This window comes from Nestor notabilis, unplaced genomic scaffold (genome assembly GCF_000696875.1).
Source record: "Nestor notabilis isolate BGI_N333 unplaced genomic scaffold, ASM69687v1 scaffold7214, whole genome shotgun sequence".
Classification (NCBI taxonomy): Eukaryota; Metazoa; Chordata; class Aves; order Psittaciformes; family Psittacidae; genus Nestor; species Nestor notabilis.
In genome coordinates, this window is record NW_009925984.1 from 1 (window position 1) to 17,497 (window position 17,497).

The 17,497-nt window shown below is 36.3% G+C and overlaps 1 protein-coding gene across 1 annotated transcript in view; it reads right to left on the bottom strand.

The window, feature by feature from the left end:
* Positions 1–2,596: 2,596 nt before the first annotated feature.
* Positions 2,597–17,497, bottom strand: part of LOC104404785 (rapamycin-insensitive companion of mTOR) — a gene marked incomplete at its 5' end in the record, with an annotated part of 41,020 nt that continues 26,119 nt past the window's right edge. The window contains 15 exons of the mRNA XM_010013310.1: positions 2,597–2,710; positions 3,578–3,656; positions 3,775–3,851; positions 4,311–4,475; positions 6,287–6,413; positions 7,441–7,640; positions 8,192–8,327; positions 9,985–10,031; positions 12,008–12,109; positions 12,504–12,666; positions 14,189–14,289; positions 15,962–16,042; positions 16,141–16,207; positions 16,350–16,440; positions 17,387–17,474. Coding sequence (XP_010011612.1) covers positions 2,597–2,710; positions 3,578–3,656; positions 3,775–3,851; positions 4,311–4,475; positions 6,287–6,413; positions 7,441–7,640; positions 8,192–8,327; positions 9,985–10,031; positions 12,008–12,109; positions 12,504–12,666; positions 14,189–14,289; positions 15,962–16,042; positions 16,141–16,207; positions 16,350–16,440; positions 17,387–17,474 — 1,638 coding nt within the window. The remainder of the gene's footprint in view (positions 2,711–3,577; positions 3,657–3,774; positions 3,852–4,310; positions 4,476–6,286; positions 6,414–7,440; positions 7,641–8,191; positions 8,328–9,984; positions 10,032–12,007; positions 12,110–12,503; positions 12,667–14,188; positions 14,290–15,961; positions 16,043–16,140; positions 16,208–16,349; positions 16,441–17,386; positions 17,475–17,497) is intronic.

Sequence of the window (17,497 nt, forward strand, 5' to 3'; positions counted from 1 at the left end):
GAGGTGTCCCTGCCCATGGCAGGGGGGTTGGAACTAGATGATCTTCAGGTCCTTTCCAACCCAAACCATTCTATGATTCTGAGCCCACAGCCCTCAGCCACTTCTCACAGGACGTTCCTTCCAGCCCTGTCACCAGCTCTGTTGCCTCCTGTGGACACATCCAAGGACCTTCACATCCTTCTTAAAATGGTGGGTCCCAGCACTCCCACAGTGCTCCAGGTGAGGCTGCACCAACACTGAACAGAGCAGGAGAACCACCTCTGCTGAGCGGCTGGGGATGCTGTGTCTGGTGCACCCCAGGGCCGGGGTATGCACCCCAGGACGGGGTTTGCCCGCTGGGGGCACGGTGCTGACTCACGCAGAGCCTGCTGCCGACCAGCACCCCAGATCCCTTCCTGCAGGGCTGCTCTCCAGCCATTCCTCTTCTAGGCTATATTGGAGCCTGGCATTACTCAGTCCTAGGTGCAGAATCTTTTGGACTTGCTAAGATGGCCCAATGCTTCAATCTATCTAGATCCCTCTCTGCTAGGCCTCCTGTCCCTCAAGAGAGTGAACAACACCTCCGCCTCTGACATCTGCAGCAAACTGATAACGGATTGCATATGACTCCTGCATTCCATCCCCATTACTGATAAATATATTGAACAGAACTGGCCCTAGAGTTGAGCCCTGAGAAGCACCACTGGTGACCAGTCACCAGCCAGATGTAGCCCCATCCACTATAACCATTCAAGCTCTGGCATTCAGCCAGTTCTTTGTCCAGCACACTGAACCCACTCCTTCCACAGTCTGACAATTTGCCCAGCAGGATGCTGCGAGGGACAGTATAAAAAGCCTTATGAAAATCCAGAAAAAACTACATCTACTGCCTTTCCCTTCATCCCAGGTGGGGGAACCTTATTATACAAGCATATCAAATTAATTTCCCTTTGTGAACCTGTGCTGACTGTGCTTGATGATTACCTTGTTCTTTAATTGCCTTTCAAAATTACCTAATATGATCTTCATAATTCTTCCAGCAACTGAGGTTAGATTACAGGTCTGTAGTTTCCTAGGTCTTCCCTACGCCCTTCTCATAAACTGGAATAAAGCTGGCTAGCCTCCAGTCAGCAGGGATTTCCCCCGCTGACAAAATCTTTGGCAGATGATCGAGAGGGATCTTGCCATAACATCTGCTAGATCCTACTGATTTGAGCACATTCAGCTGATGCAGCTGGTCCCTTACAATTTCAGTGTCCACAAATGGAAACCGGCTGTTCTCCTCTGACTCACAGGACCGGGCAGGCCAAGATCGATCAATGTTCTTAAAGACTGAGGCAAAAAGCATTGAATACCTCCACTTTTATTTCATCCCTATTAATCAGGTGACCATCTTCAACAAGTATTGGTAAAATGTTTTATTTAGACCTCTTGCTATTAACATACTTAAACTCCTTCTTACCTGACACAATACTGGCCAAATTTTAATTCTAACTGAGATTTGGCCTTTCATGTCTTCTCCCTGAATATATGAACCACAGCTCTATAATCTTCCTGTGAAGCCTGACCTCATTCCAGAGATAGATAACACAATTTCTTTTCCCTCTTGAGCTCCACAAGGAGCAAACGGTTCAGCCAAGCTGGTCTTCTGCCCTGCTTCCTCGACTTCCAACACAACGGGATTACCTGCTCCTCTGCTTTCAAAAGGTCCTAAAAGCAGACCAGCACTCACGGACTCCTAATACCTCAAAAGCAGACTCCCAGGGTACTCTGCTAAATAGCTTCCTGAGTTTGCTTTCTTGAAGTCCAGGGTAGCAACTCTGCTGTTATTTTTATTCCACTGAAAATTTTAAACTCAGCCATTTCATGATCACTGTGGCCAAGACAACCACCTACAATCACATCCCCCACAAGTCCTTCTCTATTCACAAACAGCATCTCTAGGAGGGCATCTTTCCTAGCTGGCCCAGTGAGCACTTTTGACAAGAATTTATCTCCTACAAACTTCAAGAATTTCCAAGACCTGCTCATTATAGCAGTATGATATTTCCCCTTCACGTCTAGGAAGTTGAATCCCCCATAAGGACAAGGGCTACCAGAAATTTCTCCTAAATACCTATGGAGTAACTCATCAATGCTAACATCCTGGCTGAACAATCAGTAGCAGACATCCATTACAATATCTCCTTTGTTTTCCATCCCCCTAATCCTCACCCAGATGCTCTCAAACACATCACCACTAACTGTAAGTGCTGTACAGTCAAACCTTTCCCTTACATACAGGGCAACACCTCCACCTTGCCTGCCCTGCCTATCCTTTCTGAACAGCCTGTAGCGCTCCATCCCAGCACTCTCATTGTGGGACTCACTCCGCCAAGTCTCGCTAAGACCAATGATATCATAGTTCTACAAACTGGCCACCACTTCCAGTTCACCACCCGTGCTCCCAGGAGCAGCATAAATGTCCCCGCTAGCCCTTCCACTCTCAAATGATGCCTTAACAACCCTTGGCTTACATAGTGCAATCTTCTTGCTACACCCTATCCACCCAGATTCTAGTTTAAAGCTCTCTCAATCAGTCCCACCACCTTAGGCCCAAAGACACATTTTCCAAAATTTACCTTTGGTTGCTCCGACGAACATAGTTATCACCATCAACAGGTTTGCGGTATGTTGTAAGTGCTTCATTTAGTTGTTCTTCAATCAATTCAACATACTTTAAGTTATATTCCTAAAACAAGACACAGGTTGATGCAATACATTTAGTTGCTTATGTTTTTATAGTATGGTAATTTATAAGGAAGGAATAATTGAAGTCCTCCTTAAGGAAGGCTGAATTTTTTTATGATCTGAAGGTGGGGCTCATCCAAATTACTGCTCTTCATACATACAATGAGTTTGCAGAGTTGACAATTCATACCATAATTATTTCCGTGAATTTGTTAAAAAAGGAAGGAAAGAAGGAAATACTTCACATCTGATTTTAACCTGAAGAATCCCAACAGGCCATCATGCACTTCAGTATTCCTACAAAAGTGCTAGCTTATAAACAAGTTATAAGTTACCTGTAGGAATGAGACCAAGCACTTATAATCAATTATGAAAAGAAAATAATGTATGGAGAGTTTTATTCTATTCATGGCAATGATGCATTTTTCTTAATGGTCTTGTGTTCTTATTCACTTCCTAACAGCACAAACTAATTATATCTTCATGAGGTCTAGATTTAACTTTAATTAGCAATAAGCAGAGATAACAGGTATCTTGAAGAGTAGTATTCCTTTACATACTTCTCCAGGTAAGACCTTAACACAACAACCATTTAGAAAGTCACTAAACTCCTGAAATATTTCTTCCTGAAATATTTGCTGAAATATCCAAATTATATAAAAGGCCTAGATAAATTAAAAGCACACATGTATAGAGGAGCTTTGGAACTATAAGTCCCTGTCAACCTTCTTCAGCAAAATCATTAAGTCACTGAGGCAATAAATATATTGGCATTAGCAAGACAATATTTTAAAGAATCTTTGACCTTAACCTGCATATTCACACCATTCCTCCTATTATCAAACACACTTTTTATCCTTAGCATTACCTTTTGCCACTTTTCCATTTGTTTTGTTACATAACCTCTTTCATTTAGGTATGAAAACCCCTTTGGGATGGACAGAAATCTGTAAAGTAACATTAGACAGTTAATATTTCACTTAAAACAAATCACATCATTTTAATAAAAAACAAACACTTACTTGTTTCCACAATGTAAAGTTAAAGAGCATATTCAACATTTACCTTAGAAGCAGAAGTAAACCCTTGTCTCCAAGATGAGAAAGAGCTGGTTTCATTTGGATAAGGGCATGGAGATTGGCCTAAAATAATTAAAAATGCATAGGGAGTATCAGAGCACTACGTAATTCAGAAAACTACAATTACAACAATCTGCCAGCAAAGAAGCAAGATGTTTTTTGCAAAAGGAAGTATCAAACAGCACTAACCTCCTCCTTAAAAAGTCTACTTCCGGTACTGCACCTTTTGTCATTTAATATATATTCTTTTCACAAAAAGTATAACTATCAAAATAGCTGAATGAGTCTGAATTCATATTTAAAAGTAGGCATAATCCAGAAATCTACATTATCTTGTCATTAATACTGCAGCATTTTCAGCAAAGGGGTCTATAAACTATTATGAAGTCCATCAATGACAATCAAGAAAGGAAACCATCAGTAGCTTCTTGCATACTTTTACTTTGCTGCTGAGGAAAGGGGTGGGGAATAGCTTATGGGATAGTGTACCAAAAAGAGGTTGAAAAGAGAAAGGATGCTCACCTTGTCTTCACATGCCTCATCTAGAATATCAAGTGCCTCAGAAGAAATAGTTTTATTTTTATCATGTAACTGGGTCACCAGTAACTCAATCCCCCAGTTGCTGAAGAACTCCACATTTGCTCTCAGTAACACTCGTAAGTGTTTTGTGGCATACAACCTACAGCTCTTCAAAAGCAAGGAAAATGCATTTGTTAATAGAAGAAAAACAGTTAACATAATTAATGATTTATCAGTTTTAAAAATACATTTCAATTACTGTATTTTACAGCAAGTACCTGTGATGCACACCTGTACTAAAACTACAGTCTACCAAAGAGCTATTTCTGTCTTAAATGGGAAATTTGAGTCTGAGATCACAAATAATCTGTTCATTGCAAGTCTCCTTGGAAATTCCTTATCAATTGGCCATTCACTGTGACAGCAACCCACGAAGAAATCAGAATTAGCAGGAAAAATACCCTGTAAATGGTCAGTTCAACTGTATACTCTTTTAAAAATTTATGCAATGCTTTGCAGAAAACATTAACAAACAAATATAAGAACCTCTGGGGAATTTATGTTAATACATTTTAATTTTTTTCCTAAAAGTATATGATCTTCAAAACATCTTAAAAAATCTTCTAAACAGAAAAGTGGTGTTTTCTATAAATAAAGAGTTTCCCAGCATTTGGTTTACTACTATGAATTTCTACAAGTGACAGCAGAACAGTTCCTGTATTGCTGTTCAAAACTTACTGAATAAACAGCATGAACTGTTCAACACCATTTTCTGTTAGAGAAAATACAAGCAAAATAGATGCAAACAGGCTTAATCTACAAGAATTTGCAGTGTTCTGGAGTAACCACAGAATAATCCTCACAATGTATGCTTCTTAAGAAAGGTTTTATCTGTGCTGAGACAAACATAGCTGGTAAAAACCAGTATCAGATGTCCAAATTTTTCTTCAGTTCTTCAGTCCCTACACCTTTAAGACTATGACAGATAACCAAGTAAATTTCTTAGATGTTAAAATAGAACCAATCCATGCTGAGATGCATGTGACTATCTGTATTGCAAGAGATAGGTGAATTGGCCCAGGTTGGACACTTGAAAGAAAATGAGAAGCAAATGTGAATGTGCATAGTAAATTTCCAAAACCTTGTCTCATTATTTCAACTCAAATGTGAACATTTTCACATATTCAATGTACAGAGGCTTATTTTTTGGAAGAGAGACAGGACTGACATACCACATGTATCAAGAAAGACTGTGGAACAGTGATTTGCAACTCTGACCTAGGCTGCACAACCACGTTGAAATGGCTTGCATTCCATTAGTGGTACGCCTTGTACTTGGAATAGACAACTAGCAGTGTAATTATTAAAGAAGAGAACAAGAGCTGAAATGATCACTTGGTAACTTAAGCTTACAGAATAACACAGTAACATAAAAGCATAATTCAGTGTTATGTAGTTCAAGTGTTAAAATCTGTCTAGAATGAATCTTTGTAACTGCTGTAACTCTACCAAGTATGATACAGAGAACAAAAGACCACAATATTTACTTCCTGTAATATAATTCCTGAACATGAATTAATCAAAATAGCTACTACATAGTTAAAACAATTATTATTTTCTGTTTGGAGAAGGAAAATATGAACTTACTACTCTGATGGGACAATAAAATGGCAAGTAAAATTTACTGCAAATATATTTGAAACAATCAGCTAAAACGAAAAAATAATCCCAGCTTTATACATACATTGGGCTCTGAGCCCCTGTTTGAATGGCTGAATTCCTTAAGCACAAACAAAATGTATGGTGTGAAGTTCACAGCAAATTGAAAAGTTGCATGAGTAGGAGTTTCATTTCTCTGAACACAAAAATAAAAACTTTTCTGGATATATAATAGCTTAAAAATAAAGTCATACACGTTGAATAACAAAATAAACATCTAGTGGCAAATAACAGTGGCACGTAAGTAGAATCAAACTCACATCAGTAGCTGCTGTCAGGATTTTAGAAAGAATGACTCTTGCTAACCCATCTCTGCTGTAATCCAAACTAGAAACAGTCAATTTTAACAAGTGATCCTGGTTCTTCAAAGAACAAAGATTAAGAAGACTGGGGTGGGGGGAAGGGGGAAAGGAAAAGAGAGAATAAAAAAAAATAAATTAGTATTTGAATCCACTTGAACTAATTTTTCAGTCAGCATTGTACTGATCATTAAGTACTTTGAATTAGACTTTAATTTCTATGCAGAATACAAAGTTCTCATATGAAATGAGGTTAACTCTAACCTGTTATATCTGTTAGAGTCAAATGGGGAACAAATAATGCACTGAACTGCAAAGGGGAAGACCCCAAATAAACATTTTTTCATAACTGCTCAGTCATAATTTTGTTTGCATTAATTAGTGACTTTGAGCACGAATAACAGTGTTCATGAAACTCTGTGCACAAATCCTCATTGTAAAACATTCTGCACTATTCTAGCTTGCCATAAAGTTAGTGCTATTAACTGTCTAGATTTTACTGTAAACTAGGCTTTCTGAAACTAGTAGAAAAAACTGCACTCTAATAATCAATGAAAACAATTAAAAAAACCCCAAAAAAACCCGAGTATATCAAAACATCTTTGTTTATTCGGACCTGAAGAAAATTTTAACTTCACAGCTTCATTCAAATCTATTAGTCTGAATTTTAGGTACAACATGAATCATCACAATTCACAAGGACTATGATACCTTCCAGTTTTTAGTGGTTTGCGGGTTTTGTTTGTTTGTTCTTGTTTCCCCTCCTCCCCCCATCTTTTCAGTACAGTACCATCCTTCCTGATACTGATTTCCATCAGACAGATACTGAATTTTGTGATAGGTTCACACATGTCTGTTCAGTAATGGCAGCCTAAAAGACTCCTCCTTAACAAAACCCAAACAAATCCTCCCCCCCCCCAAAAAAAACCCACCCCAAACCAAAACCACTAACCCCCCACAACAAACAAAAAACAAAACAAAACAAATCAAACAAAAAAAAACCAATGAACCCCTCCCCCCGCCAAACTAGGGATCTTTACAGATGGTTTTGCTCATGCAGGTTACAGTTTTCATTATACCCATAAGCACAGTTTAAACAGAATAAAACCACTCACCACTGAAATACATTGCATTTTTCAAGCATTTTCACTCCATGAGGGTGACAAGAGAGAGTACCAAAAAACAGGAAGTAGTGCTGGCTAAGGGTATTCAATAACCCATTATTTTGAAGACTACGCTCAGGTTTCATTCCTGATGAAGAGTTAAGCCAATGTACAATATCTTTAACCAAGTCCTCCAGGTAACCTTGTCCATCCTAACAAAACAAAGTAAATGCTATTTACTAGAACTCGGTGTCTCGTTACTGAAATCCATCATTTTAGTTTTCTTAAAATGTACAAACACAATGCAGATACAAAAGAGAAAGGCTGACTAGAAAACACAATTCAGACTAAAGAAAAAGGTTCAAGGCAAATAAAAGGACTTTAGCTTGGAGACATTTCAGGACCAATTCTATTCTTTCCAGGAAAAAGACTGTTCAATGACATACTGCTCTGACCTAAGGCATAAAAATTCTTTAGCACACAAGAAGAAAGGAGGTAGAGAAAGGAAGGATGTACACAGCATAAATAAAAAGAACTCCAAAGCCTAAGTTGCATTTAATAAAGCTGTATTTAATAAAACTTCTACTTAAACACAGTCATCTTCCTCAGTGTCTCATCTGGGTAATTTAAGATCTTAAGTTATGTTTCTTAATTACACTATTCATTTTAGCTTTAACACCCAAAGTCTTTACTAAAATTGAGGTTTTTCCTCTAAGTGGCATACAGTAGCACTACGAATTCTAAAGAGCTGAACATTTCTTACCTCTTCTGATTCAAGAAGAAATTCAGTAAACTGACATCCCACCACAGTCAGCTGCTTAGCCTTGGCATACTCCAGATCCAGGTTGGCATACAGTTTACTGCTAGGCTTGTAAAAATACAGCAATCTCCTTACAAACCTATGGAAAGTAAAAAAAATTAGCTATTTTTCAGTATGACAAGGACAGTCTCACAGTATAAAATGATGCTGGTAGAAAAGATACATTATCATTAAATTGGTTTATTGGAAATAAAATTTACAAAAGTTATTAAGAAGAGTAGCAGGTAGCAGTAATGCGACTATTCAGACACGCGACTGTACTGCATGTTATGAAGGGTTTTCCATGCCATGATTTAAAATAAGCAAAGGAACTAAAACCCTTTATACTCTTGGAAGCCATAGATAGCTTCCTTCTTCTCATGCTTGTAATTTATTTTGCTGCAGTTTAGCCTGTGGTGAGTTTTGAAGACTATACTATCTAGACTTAAAAAGAGAAAAACAAGAATTTGTGACCTGAGTTTTCTTCAGCTACTTTAGTTAATACTAAAGTGAAAAATACATTTTTGTGGTCTGCCAGGAAAAGGCCATATTTATTCTGCAACAGTATTTTCATTCAGCTCACTTTAGCATTTCTGTAGAATTACACAGCGATTGCAAATGTAGATGCAGACTCAGACTTTTTGAGATCGTGGTATATATAGCTTGAGTTTTGCATTGCAGAAATAAATCTTCAGCAGAGAGCTTCCTCATACCAATTCTTTGTCAAAAAATAAACACACACTAGTGCTTAAAAATAACACAGAATGTTCTGTCTGAAGGTAGGTATGTTGAACATTAAGAAAACTTAACTAGAGCACTAAGCCTTTCGTTAAAGTGAGAGTAAGCCACTATCCCAACTCCAAACACAGGATGAATTATAAGAAAATCTGAGGGCTTCTTTAAGTTTTGTCAAATGAAATCAATTTTTTTCTGGGTTGCTAGCAGTGAATATGTTACATATATTAACTAACACATTTTTATGTGTGCATATATGTGTATACTCAAGTGTATATATATATATATGTATATGCACGTACATGTGTAGACACATGCATTAACTGTATTTCTATAAAATGAACACATCACTACCAAAAATACTTGGAATTTCACAGAAGCAGCAGAAGTAGCTTTCCATGCCTGCAGAACAGAACTACTCTCTAAAGTAATTTCACCAAACAAATTTCTGAAATTCATGTTAAAAGGCACATTCAAGAACTAATTACAGTAACACTATGACCATACATGCACAAAATAAAAATGTCTAAATGCCAACAGAAACAGACATGAAAAGAACCAGAGCTGTACGTTTTCTTTCTCCCAAATCACAGATGCTTTCCTTGCCATTAAGAGCAACTAGAAATAACTTCCTTTCAGTTTTTGATGAAAGCTGAGCTATATAAATGTACAACTGTAGACCCATTGTGTCAAAATTTGTCAAGTGTTGACGTTAAAGAGTAATGTATTAAATATCAAAGAGGTAATACTTCAAGGTTTAGAATGAAACAGGTGTTTGCAAAGCTTGTTAAGGGAATAAATATATAAAGTATCTGTGCATAGAAAATAAACTACTGAAGCTTAAAGTCCTGTTTATTTAAAGCAAATACTGCAACCTTATTATGTTAATTTTCTGGTTTGCTCCTTATCTAGAGATTAAGTTTTAGAAATGTGATATACGCAAGGAACAGTTTACTGCAATATTAAAATCCAGTTTTTCCAAATTTTTCTCTGCAAAGGAGATCTATGTAATTTTTACATACCTGTGCAATTGTTCATCTTTATAGTTCCTTAGATTTACATTTGGCCACTAGAAAAACAGCAAATACAGCATTATATGAAACCCGTACATCAGTCCTTGATTAGTCACTAAAATTTTCTCATTACTATTAAATATATATTTACCTAATAATTAGAAGCGTAAGTTTTCTTGCATCTAATGTTATCTATAAAACCCCCTTATTTATTCAAAACCCCACACTTCCTGCTCCAAGAACTATTCAATTTTTTTCTAAAGGACAGGGAATGTCAGTCACATGCAATGTGTATAAGGCCGCAATACTAATGAAAAGAGCAAACTGTGAAAAGCTAATGAAAAATTAACAAGTTTCTTCAGTTTCTTCTCTGCAAATAAAAAAAATTGATCTGCATAATAGAGAAATAATTTTTGTAGCAGTTTCACTATTATTTGTTTTAAAATAATCATTATTCTTGTACAGTTAATTTAAATACTGCTTATTAAAATGGTATTTAAACTCTTCATGAATGTTTTAAGAAGGATCACATGAAGCCGCACCACTCTCTCCTCTACCCTATCCTTTCTATTATATTTTCCTCTGTTTTTACAGCCATATGTTGTCTCTATGGTTTCAGATCTATTTTTGTTGCTACTAGTAAGTATCTTCATAGAACGGATGGAGAAAAACTGCATAAAACATTCTTCTTTCCTACCTAAGTGATACACTTCACTAAAGACATAAAGTGCACTACTTAATGATTAGTAGAACTGATTACACTAGTAACAGTGCCAGATAAAGTATGAAGCTCTACTGTCAATGACAAAGTTGCAATTCCTCCATACTGACCACTGCCATTTTTGCTGCTCTTTTAGCAGCTCAGCAAGCTACGCAAGTAAAAAAGGCAGTAAAGGACCACATGAGATGCAAGTAGTGGATTGTTAGAAAACTGATGCTCCACAGCTGTCCACAGTCTGCGACAAAGATAAGAAGAACATAAGACAGCCAAGTCCAAACACTGGAATCTGGATGCTTCTCATTCAAGGACTAAATATGGACCACCCTAATAACATTATCTTAGTTTATGCTGGTGTGCATTTTGACAGAAATAGAAGTGGTTAGAATTAAACCAGAAAGCACACAAACTTTTCATTCTGAAAGACAGAAATCCCCTGATTTTGAGACATTAGCAACAGTTTGACAGGACAGTTAGAAAATCTATTGCCAGAGAAGTCTGAGACAGCATTGAAACTGGCAGCTTGACTTAAATTTCAAGTAAAAAAAAACCCCAACACCTTAGTGGTCAACTACATAAAGCTTCCATAGTCCACGTATTACTCTGATTATTTAAGAACAAGATTCTGAAAAAGTTCCTTGATATCTTTAATACTGAATCAAAGGTAAAAAGCCATCTGATTAATCATCATGGGTATCTAGCAATCCAGTAAATTGCAGTTAAAAGCCTCTGAAGAGTGAAATTTGGTGGAGCAAAGTTACTTTAATACACATATTCAGGTCTTTGTACCAGATTCTTGCTCTCTCTCAAGTTTATCAGTCTCTGGGGGTGGGGGAAAGAGAAATAATACACAGTCAACAGAAATACTTAGTTTCTATTACTGTTTTAATATAATATTGATTATCATTGTCACCATTAACCCTTGATTGTCCTTTGAGCATCTTTATAACACAGTAAAGATGACAGTAAGACAATGTTACTTGAGGTAACAACAGAAGTATGGCTTTGATTCACCGAATGACAGGAGCCATTTTGATTTGAAAGCTGTACTGAGTACTTCCTCAAAGTTTTCTGCTTAACAGCTGTGCTTTAAATATATTTAAGATAATGCCCTCCCTGTCAGAGATACTTCTTTTATTTTGTAAAAACAAATTAATTTTATAATAAACTCTATTATACAGGATTATTTGTATTAGTTCAAAACATAGGAGATTGCATATGGAATTAATGTTTGAATATCAAAGCTTGTATGTGAAATGCAGACTTCTGTCAATCGATTTTGTAAAACTAGTATCACACCCTTTTTAGGCTCACCTTCAGTATGGTGCCTATTAAATTCCAATTCCAGTCAAGATTCTCTTTATGATTGAGAACTTGGCTGTCTCGAAGATTCATTACAAGTGCTTCTTCTGTATCCTGGAATACAGACATGAAAAACTACAGTAAGTTTCCTTGCACCATTTTTTTCAGTCTTGTCACATGATACACTTACCAGTCATGTAACAATCATTAAAAGGGCTATGCTCCACAGTAATTTACATTTGCAAGTAAATTGCATGGTTATAATCTAATAGTAAAAGATCACAGTTGGTCCTAAAAGGCATCAAACCTTAGTGTAATTTCGCTCCTCAGTTTGTAGAAATACAATATAGTATCCACAAGTACCTAACAAGACAAATTAGATGAATAAAATACCACAAAGAAATCATGCAAATAACTGAATTAAATCAGAGTGAATCTTGGGGGGCAGGATCTAAGTCTCCAAAATACAAAGTGAAATTCAGTTTGGAAAAATCAGTAATGGTAATACCTTTAGAATAAAGATGTCTTTCTGCACACGGTACTGATCCCTTTTTTGGTGCGTTGAGATAGCTTTCTGAATAATGTGATCTAAATGGAGGCTGTAAGGTTTAGGTCCTCTTTTCTTCATCTCATGAAAACGTTTCAAGCAGTTGAGTGCGGCACTTGCTCGTCTAATAGGAAAAATACCCCACGATCAGTATTTGGCAACTTACCCAATAGCACCACTGCTGTATCTTAAGTAAATAAACACAGCTCAAGAAAGAACCACTAAATCTGAAGCAAATAAGAACATAATTTTCTTAATACAAGTTTTCACACATCCACAGGCATCAGTCTTGTACTGAAATTATACAGAAAATGATCTTTTACAATTTCTAGTAGTGAGGGATATATCACAGTTCACAGATGACAGCGTAAAGTTTAAAGTTGATAAAGTATTGTGAGATGCCACAGTAGAACAACATTCTGCAGTAAAGTTAAACCTTGAGTGAGCTAGCTTCAACTTTGACTAACAAAGTAATTCTTGTAAATTCTGTTGTCTATGGGTTTTGGATTCCCCACCCCACTTTCCCTCCCTCCCCCACCCTTGGAGGGTGGCAGTAGCATAAGTAGTATGTTTTCCATTCCTTATATCTAAACAGTTCAGCAATAGTGTGTAAGAAGTTTTCCAGGAAAAGATAAGTAGTAATAGAAATGACAGTTGACAAGGACATAAACTGTTAATTACAAAATAGCGGTAGCAGAAAAAAACCTGCTGAGCAAAATAAAGTAAGGAAGTCTAAAATGAGGAGGTAAGTCTACCTTTTTTCCTCATAAACAAGAATTCTCATAGGGGAGCTTATATTATTATTATTTATATTATCTTCAAATAAAAATACCTTTGGATTTGGTCACTTATCTAAATTACTTAAATTTAATCTGTAACAGGGCTTACAATTTTCCCGACTATGAAACAACACAAAGTGTTGACCAAAACCAAGATCCCCAAATAAAAAAAACATTACTTGTACAAAATCACTTTCTTCCAACAAAACCAGGAAGCCTTACTACTCTATCAGGTACATCTACAAATGTCAAAATGCAAAAAAAAAAAAATTCAGGTAATCCACAAACGCATCCAATCTGCTCTTCATCCTTCCTCTGATCCCACAACTTTGTCCAAGTGAAATCTACTGTGATGGAGTTTCAGCTATGCCTTTTTTGAAAAATAACTGTTATCACCTACCCAAATCTTCTATTGGCATAAGAAACTTTCAAAAGAAAGAGCAGAAGAACACCAAGTTTCTTTGAATCACTCTACAAACAGCATTTATTACACAGTAGTATTTCAGAAAGATTCTGTAATTTATGTCCTGACAACAAAATGAACAATATTTTACTTAGAAAGTTACGATATGCTTATCAGCATACTGATGTGACAAGGGAGACCTGGAATGGCATGAGTAATTAACAAAGACATTTCCTACAATTTAATGTTAGAACCCCCTTCCCCCAAAAACACTGAATTTAAGTTGTCTCGTACAAACAAAAGCAAGCAGATCAGGCAGCATTTATATACACATGAATTTGTTTGCTTTTATGTAAAGACAGCAATGGTTTCAGCCACCAGAAAACTTGTAGGTTTTCATTCATCTGTAGGGGGAAAAGAAGATGTAAATATTTTTGCTTTTAAGTGAAACTTAGAATTCTTACAGTCTTTTCTCTTTCATGATGTCAAAAGATGCTGCCATGTTCATTAGTGTTGGTAAGCAGTGCAGGTGGTGGCTGTGAGAATGAGGAAGAATTGTGTTTGCCTAAAAACAACAGAAGACCAGTTAGAATAACTTATTACATTTTCAAGCCATCTGTTTAGGATCAACATTTGAAGAACTTAACACTTTTCACAATACTTTCACTAATGACTTAAGACAATTTTGGATTTCAGAGTTTTCTAATTTAAGTGTTAACGTGTAAAAACATGCAAAGCATCAAATATCCTGATGTCTTATGTATAAAAGTACAAACATACCTAAAACCAGAAACACAATTTAAGCTGATGATTTCTATTAAAATCTTTCTGCACAAAACCAAAAAACCCCACAAAACAAAAAATCCCAAACCCTCATTAACTAAATTAACTTCCTAAGCTATTAGATATTTAATTGCTTTTATTTTGGGAAACAGGCAAGTATTTTTGGAAATAAAAGGATAATGAAAATAATTACTTCAATCTCTTACATTAAATAGAAGTACAAACATTTGTTCAGTATTTTGATAAACAGTTACCTCTGACTAACAAACTGTCTCTACAAAAAGCCAAAAAAATACCTGTGCTTTCCAGCATACTCAAATGTCAGTAACAGGAAAATAGTGTAGAGTTATTACAAATACCTCTTTTTAAACTACATGGCTGACTGACTACTCAAGAAATTTCACCAATTATTTAAGGAAAAATTACTGAAAAGGCTAAAGAACAGATCTGTTGTGATTGTGACCCATGCTGCTGAGCTTAAATGTTGGAAATCACTGTGGTAATAGCCCATTCTTTTTTGGACAATTAACCACCAATGAAATGAGTCGACAGTCTAAATTTGCAGACTACGTCTGGTAACTCACATTCAAATTTTTGCAAGACAAAGCTGTATTTTGCAATTTTACCATCTCTTATAAAGTGGAGGGGGTTTAAACTCTTCTTTTCCAAATAATAGCAAGAAGTGCTCTGCTGCATATACTATTCTTGCCATCAAGAGAGGATGAAATAAAAGAACTGTTTCACAAGAAAGGTAAATCGTATCACTTCACATATGACTAACAGCTCCTTGTGAGGCTGAAAGGTAGCACTGGAGCATATACGAAAACAGTAGTATCATCTCTATACCAGAATAGATTAAGAGAGAGAAGCTACCGTAAAAGGTACATTAGGTTGAGGGAAGCAGAGCAAAGGAAGGTCCATTTGGCTTCTCTGTATCATGGGCTACCCACAGCAGTGCTAATAGAGCACTGCCAAGTTGTAGTTGCCTGAATGAGTAATATCAAGTGCCCCACCCACATCAAGCTGAATGTAAAGAAAAGTTTTCATCTGCCTAGCCTGTGAGGCAGGGAGCTAAACATACTGCCTGAGGGCTACCATCATTCTGAGGAAAGCAAAAATCAGCAAGTCCTTTTCCCAAACACAGTAACTGATATGTGACTTTGCAGGACTCCAGCTTAAAACACAACTAGCTACTGCAGCAATGAAATGTACTGGTGAGAGTCTGAGAGCTGAGGATTATCCTTGGAGCAGAGCCTGTAGCACTTTCAATACTTTCCAAACAGCCTTCCTGGTTTTGATGTATGAAGTGCCAAAAGATGCAGTGTAGATCGACCCATTATTCTGATGAAAAGTAGATGTTCTAAATTCGTAACACAAATTCAAAGCTATAGCTGGAAATATGTATTTGCAACTAGCTACTGATACTACTTATTCTCAGCACAAGTTCTACTTACCATGTGCAAAAGTTCTCCTAAAAGGATAGTTGCTCTAACAGACACATGGTCATCACTACTTGTGATCACTTCAACCAGACCCTTCAAAAAGTTAAAGAATTATTACAACACTTAATGTATAACATTTTAACATTTATATGTTAAAAGTAGGAGGCATCTACTCAAACGTCATCAGTTACCTCTAGAAGTCCATTGGTTATAAAAGCTGAAAGCACTAACGCCAAATAATTATCCATGAGATCAGGCCTAAGGAAAAAAAAAAAAAAGGGTATGGAAACAGTTTAGAAAGTTAGTTTCTTAGGGTATCTCCAAGAAAAACAACAAATACTTTGCTAACACCACCACAAAACAGAAACAAGGGTTTACAGTAAGCTCATTAAATGCTCACCTTGACCTGGCTCGATGGGGTAATACAGTTTTAGCTTCAGCAGCTACAAAGCCATCAGAAAGTCTCCAACAGTCCTGAAACCTGCTTGGATCTAGGACAATATGGACAATGGCAATTATAACACAGGATTTCATAGTGTTATTTTAATGGTTATCAATATGCAAATAACACTTCTTGCAAAAAAATAAAAATTATTTGAGGTTTCAAATTGCAGAAAAATTTGTCAGAAAGGATCTCTAGGAAGTTGTCTAATACATACTCCTGAACAAACTAAAGCTAACTTTAAAGCTACGACAAAGAGGTAGCCAAGCGTCTATTACTATAATGACATTTCCAATTCATAAACACATTAAACTTGTTTAACACAGAACACTGTTACACCAAAAAATTTAAAATTTACATCCATATGCTGCAAAGTAGCAAGTTTGCAAGAAAACCCAATATATTTACTTATAAATGTGTAATAAGGATTAAAGTTTTATAATCAACTAGTTTGGAGAATTGCTGGAATGTTACAGGCTGAAACTTGTTCCTTCTGGGCTCATACTTTGACACTGTGAACGAAAGCAGAGGATACTCTTCGGTTTAGAACAGAGTAATTCTAAAGATAAAAACCTAACTCTGCTAAATATAAAGACATGAAAAAGCATACACCTGCCCTAGGAAAAGTGTGGTTAAGTGCAGTGGAGATGACTAGCACATGCACAATATATAGAAAATACTCTGTTCAGTAACTTTTCTGTAACATTCACTAACTCTTTGAACAGTTCAAGAAAGTCAAACTTGTAGTAATGTGTTTACACAGTCATTTGTGTAAAGGCTCCATTATGCACCACTGCTGATCTTTATCAAACTTACAACACTTAACAGCTGATAAAGAATTTTGAACAACACTTCAGAGCACCCAATGAATTCATTGATGAAACAGGCGATACTGACATAATTTACCATACAGAGGAGACAGTGAAGTTAAGTTAAAATTTAATAGAAGAGCTTAATAGACAGAATTCTTATGTTAACTGGTTCTAAATACTCACCTACACTGAGAAGTGCCTCAATAAATTCTTCTGCATTAACAGGGAGAGGAAGGCGAAATATATCATAGAGAACTTCAAGCAGACCTCGCTACCAAAAAAGCCAAACAAACA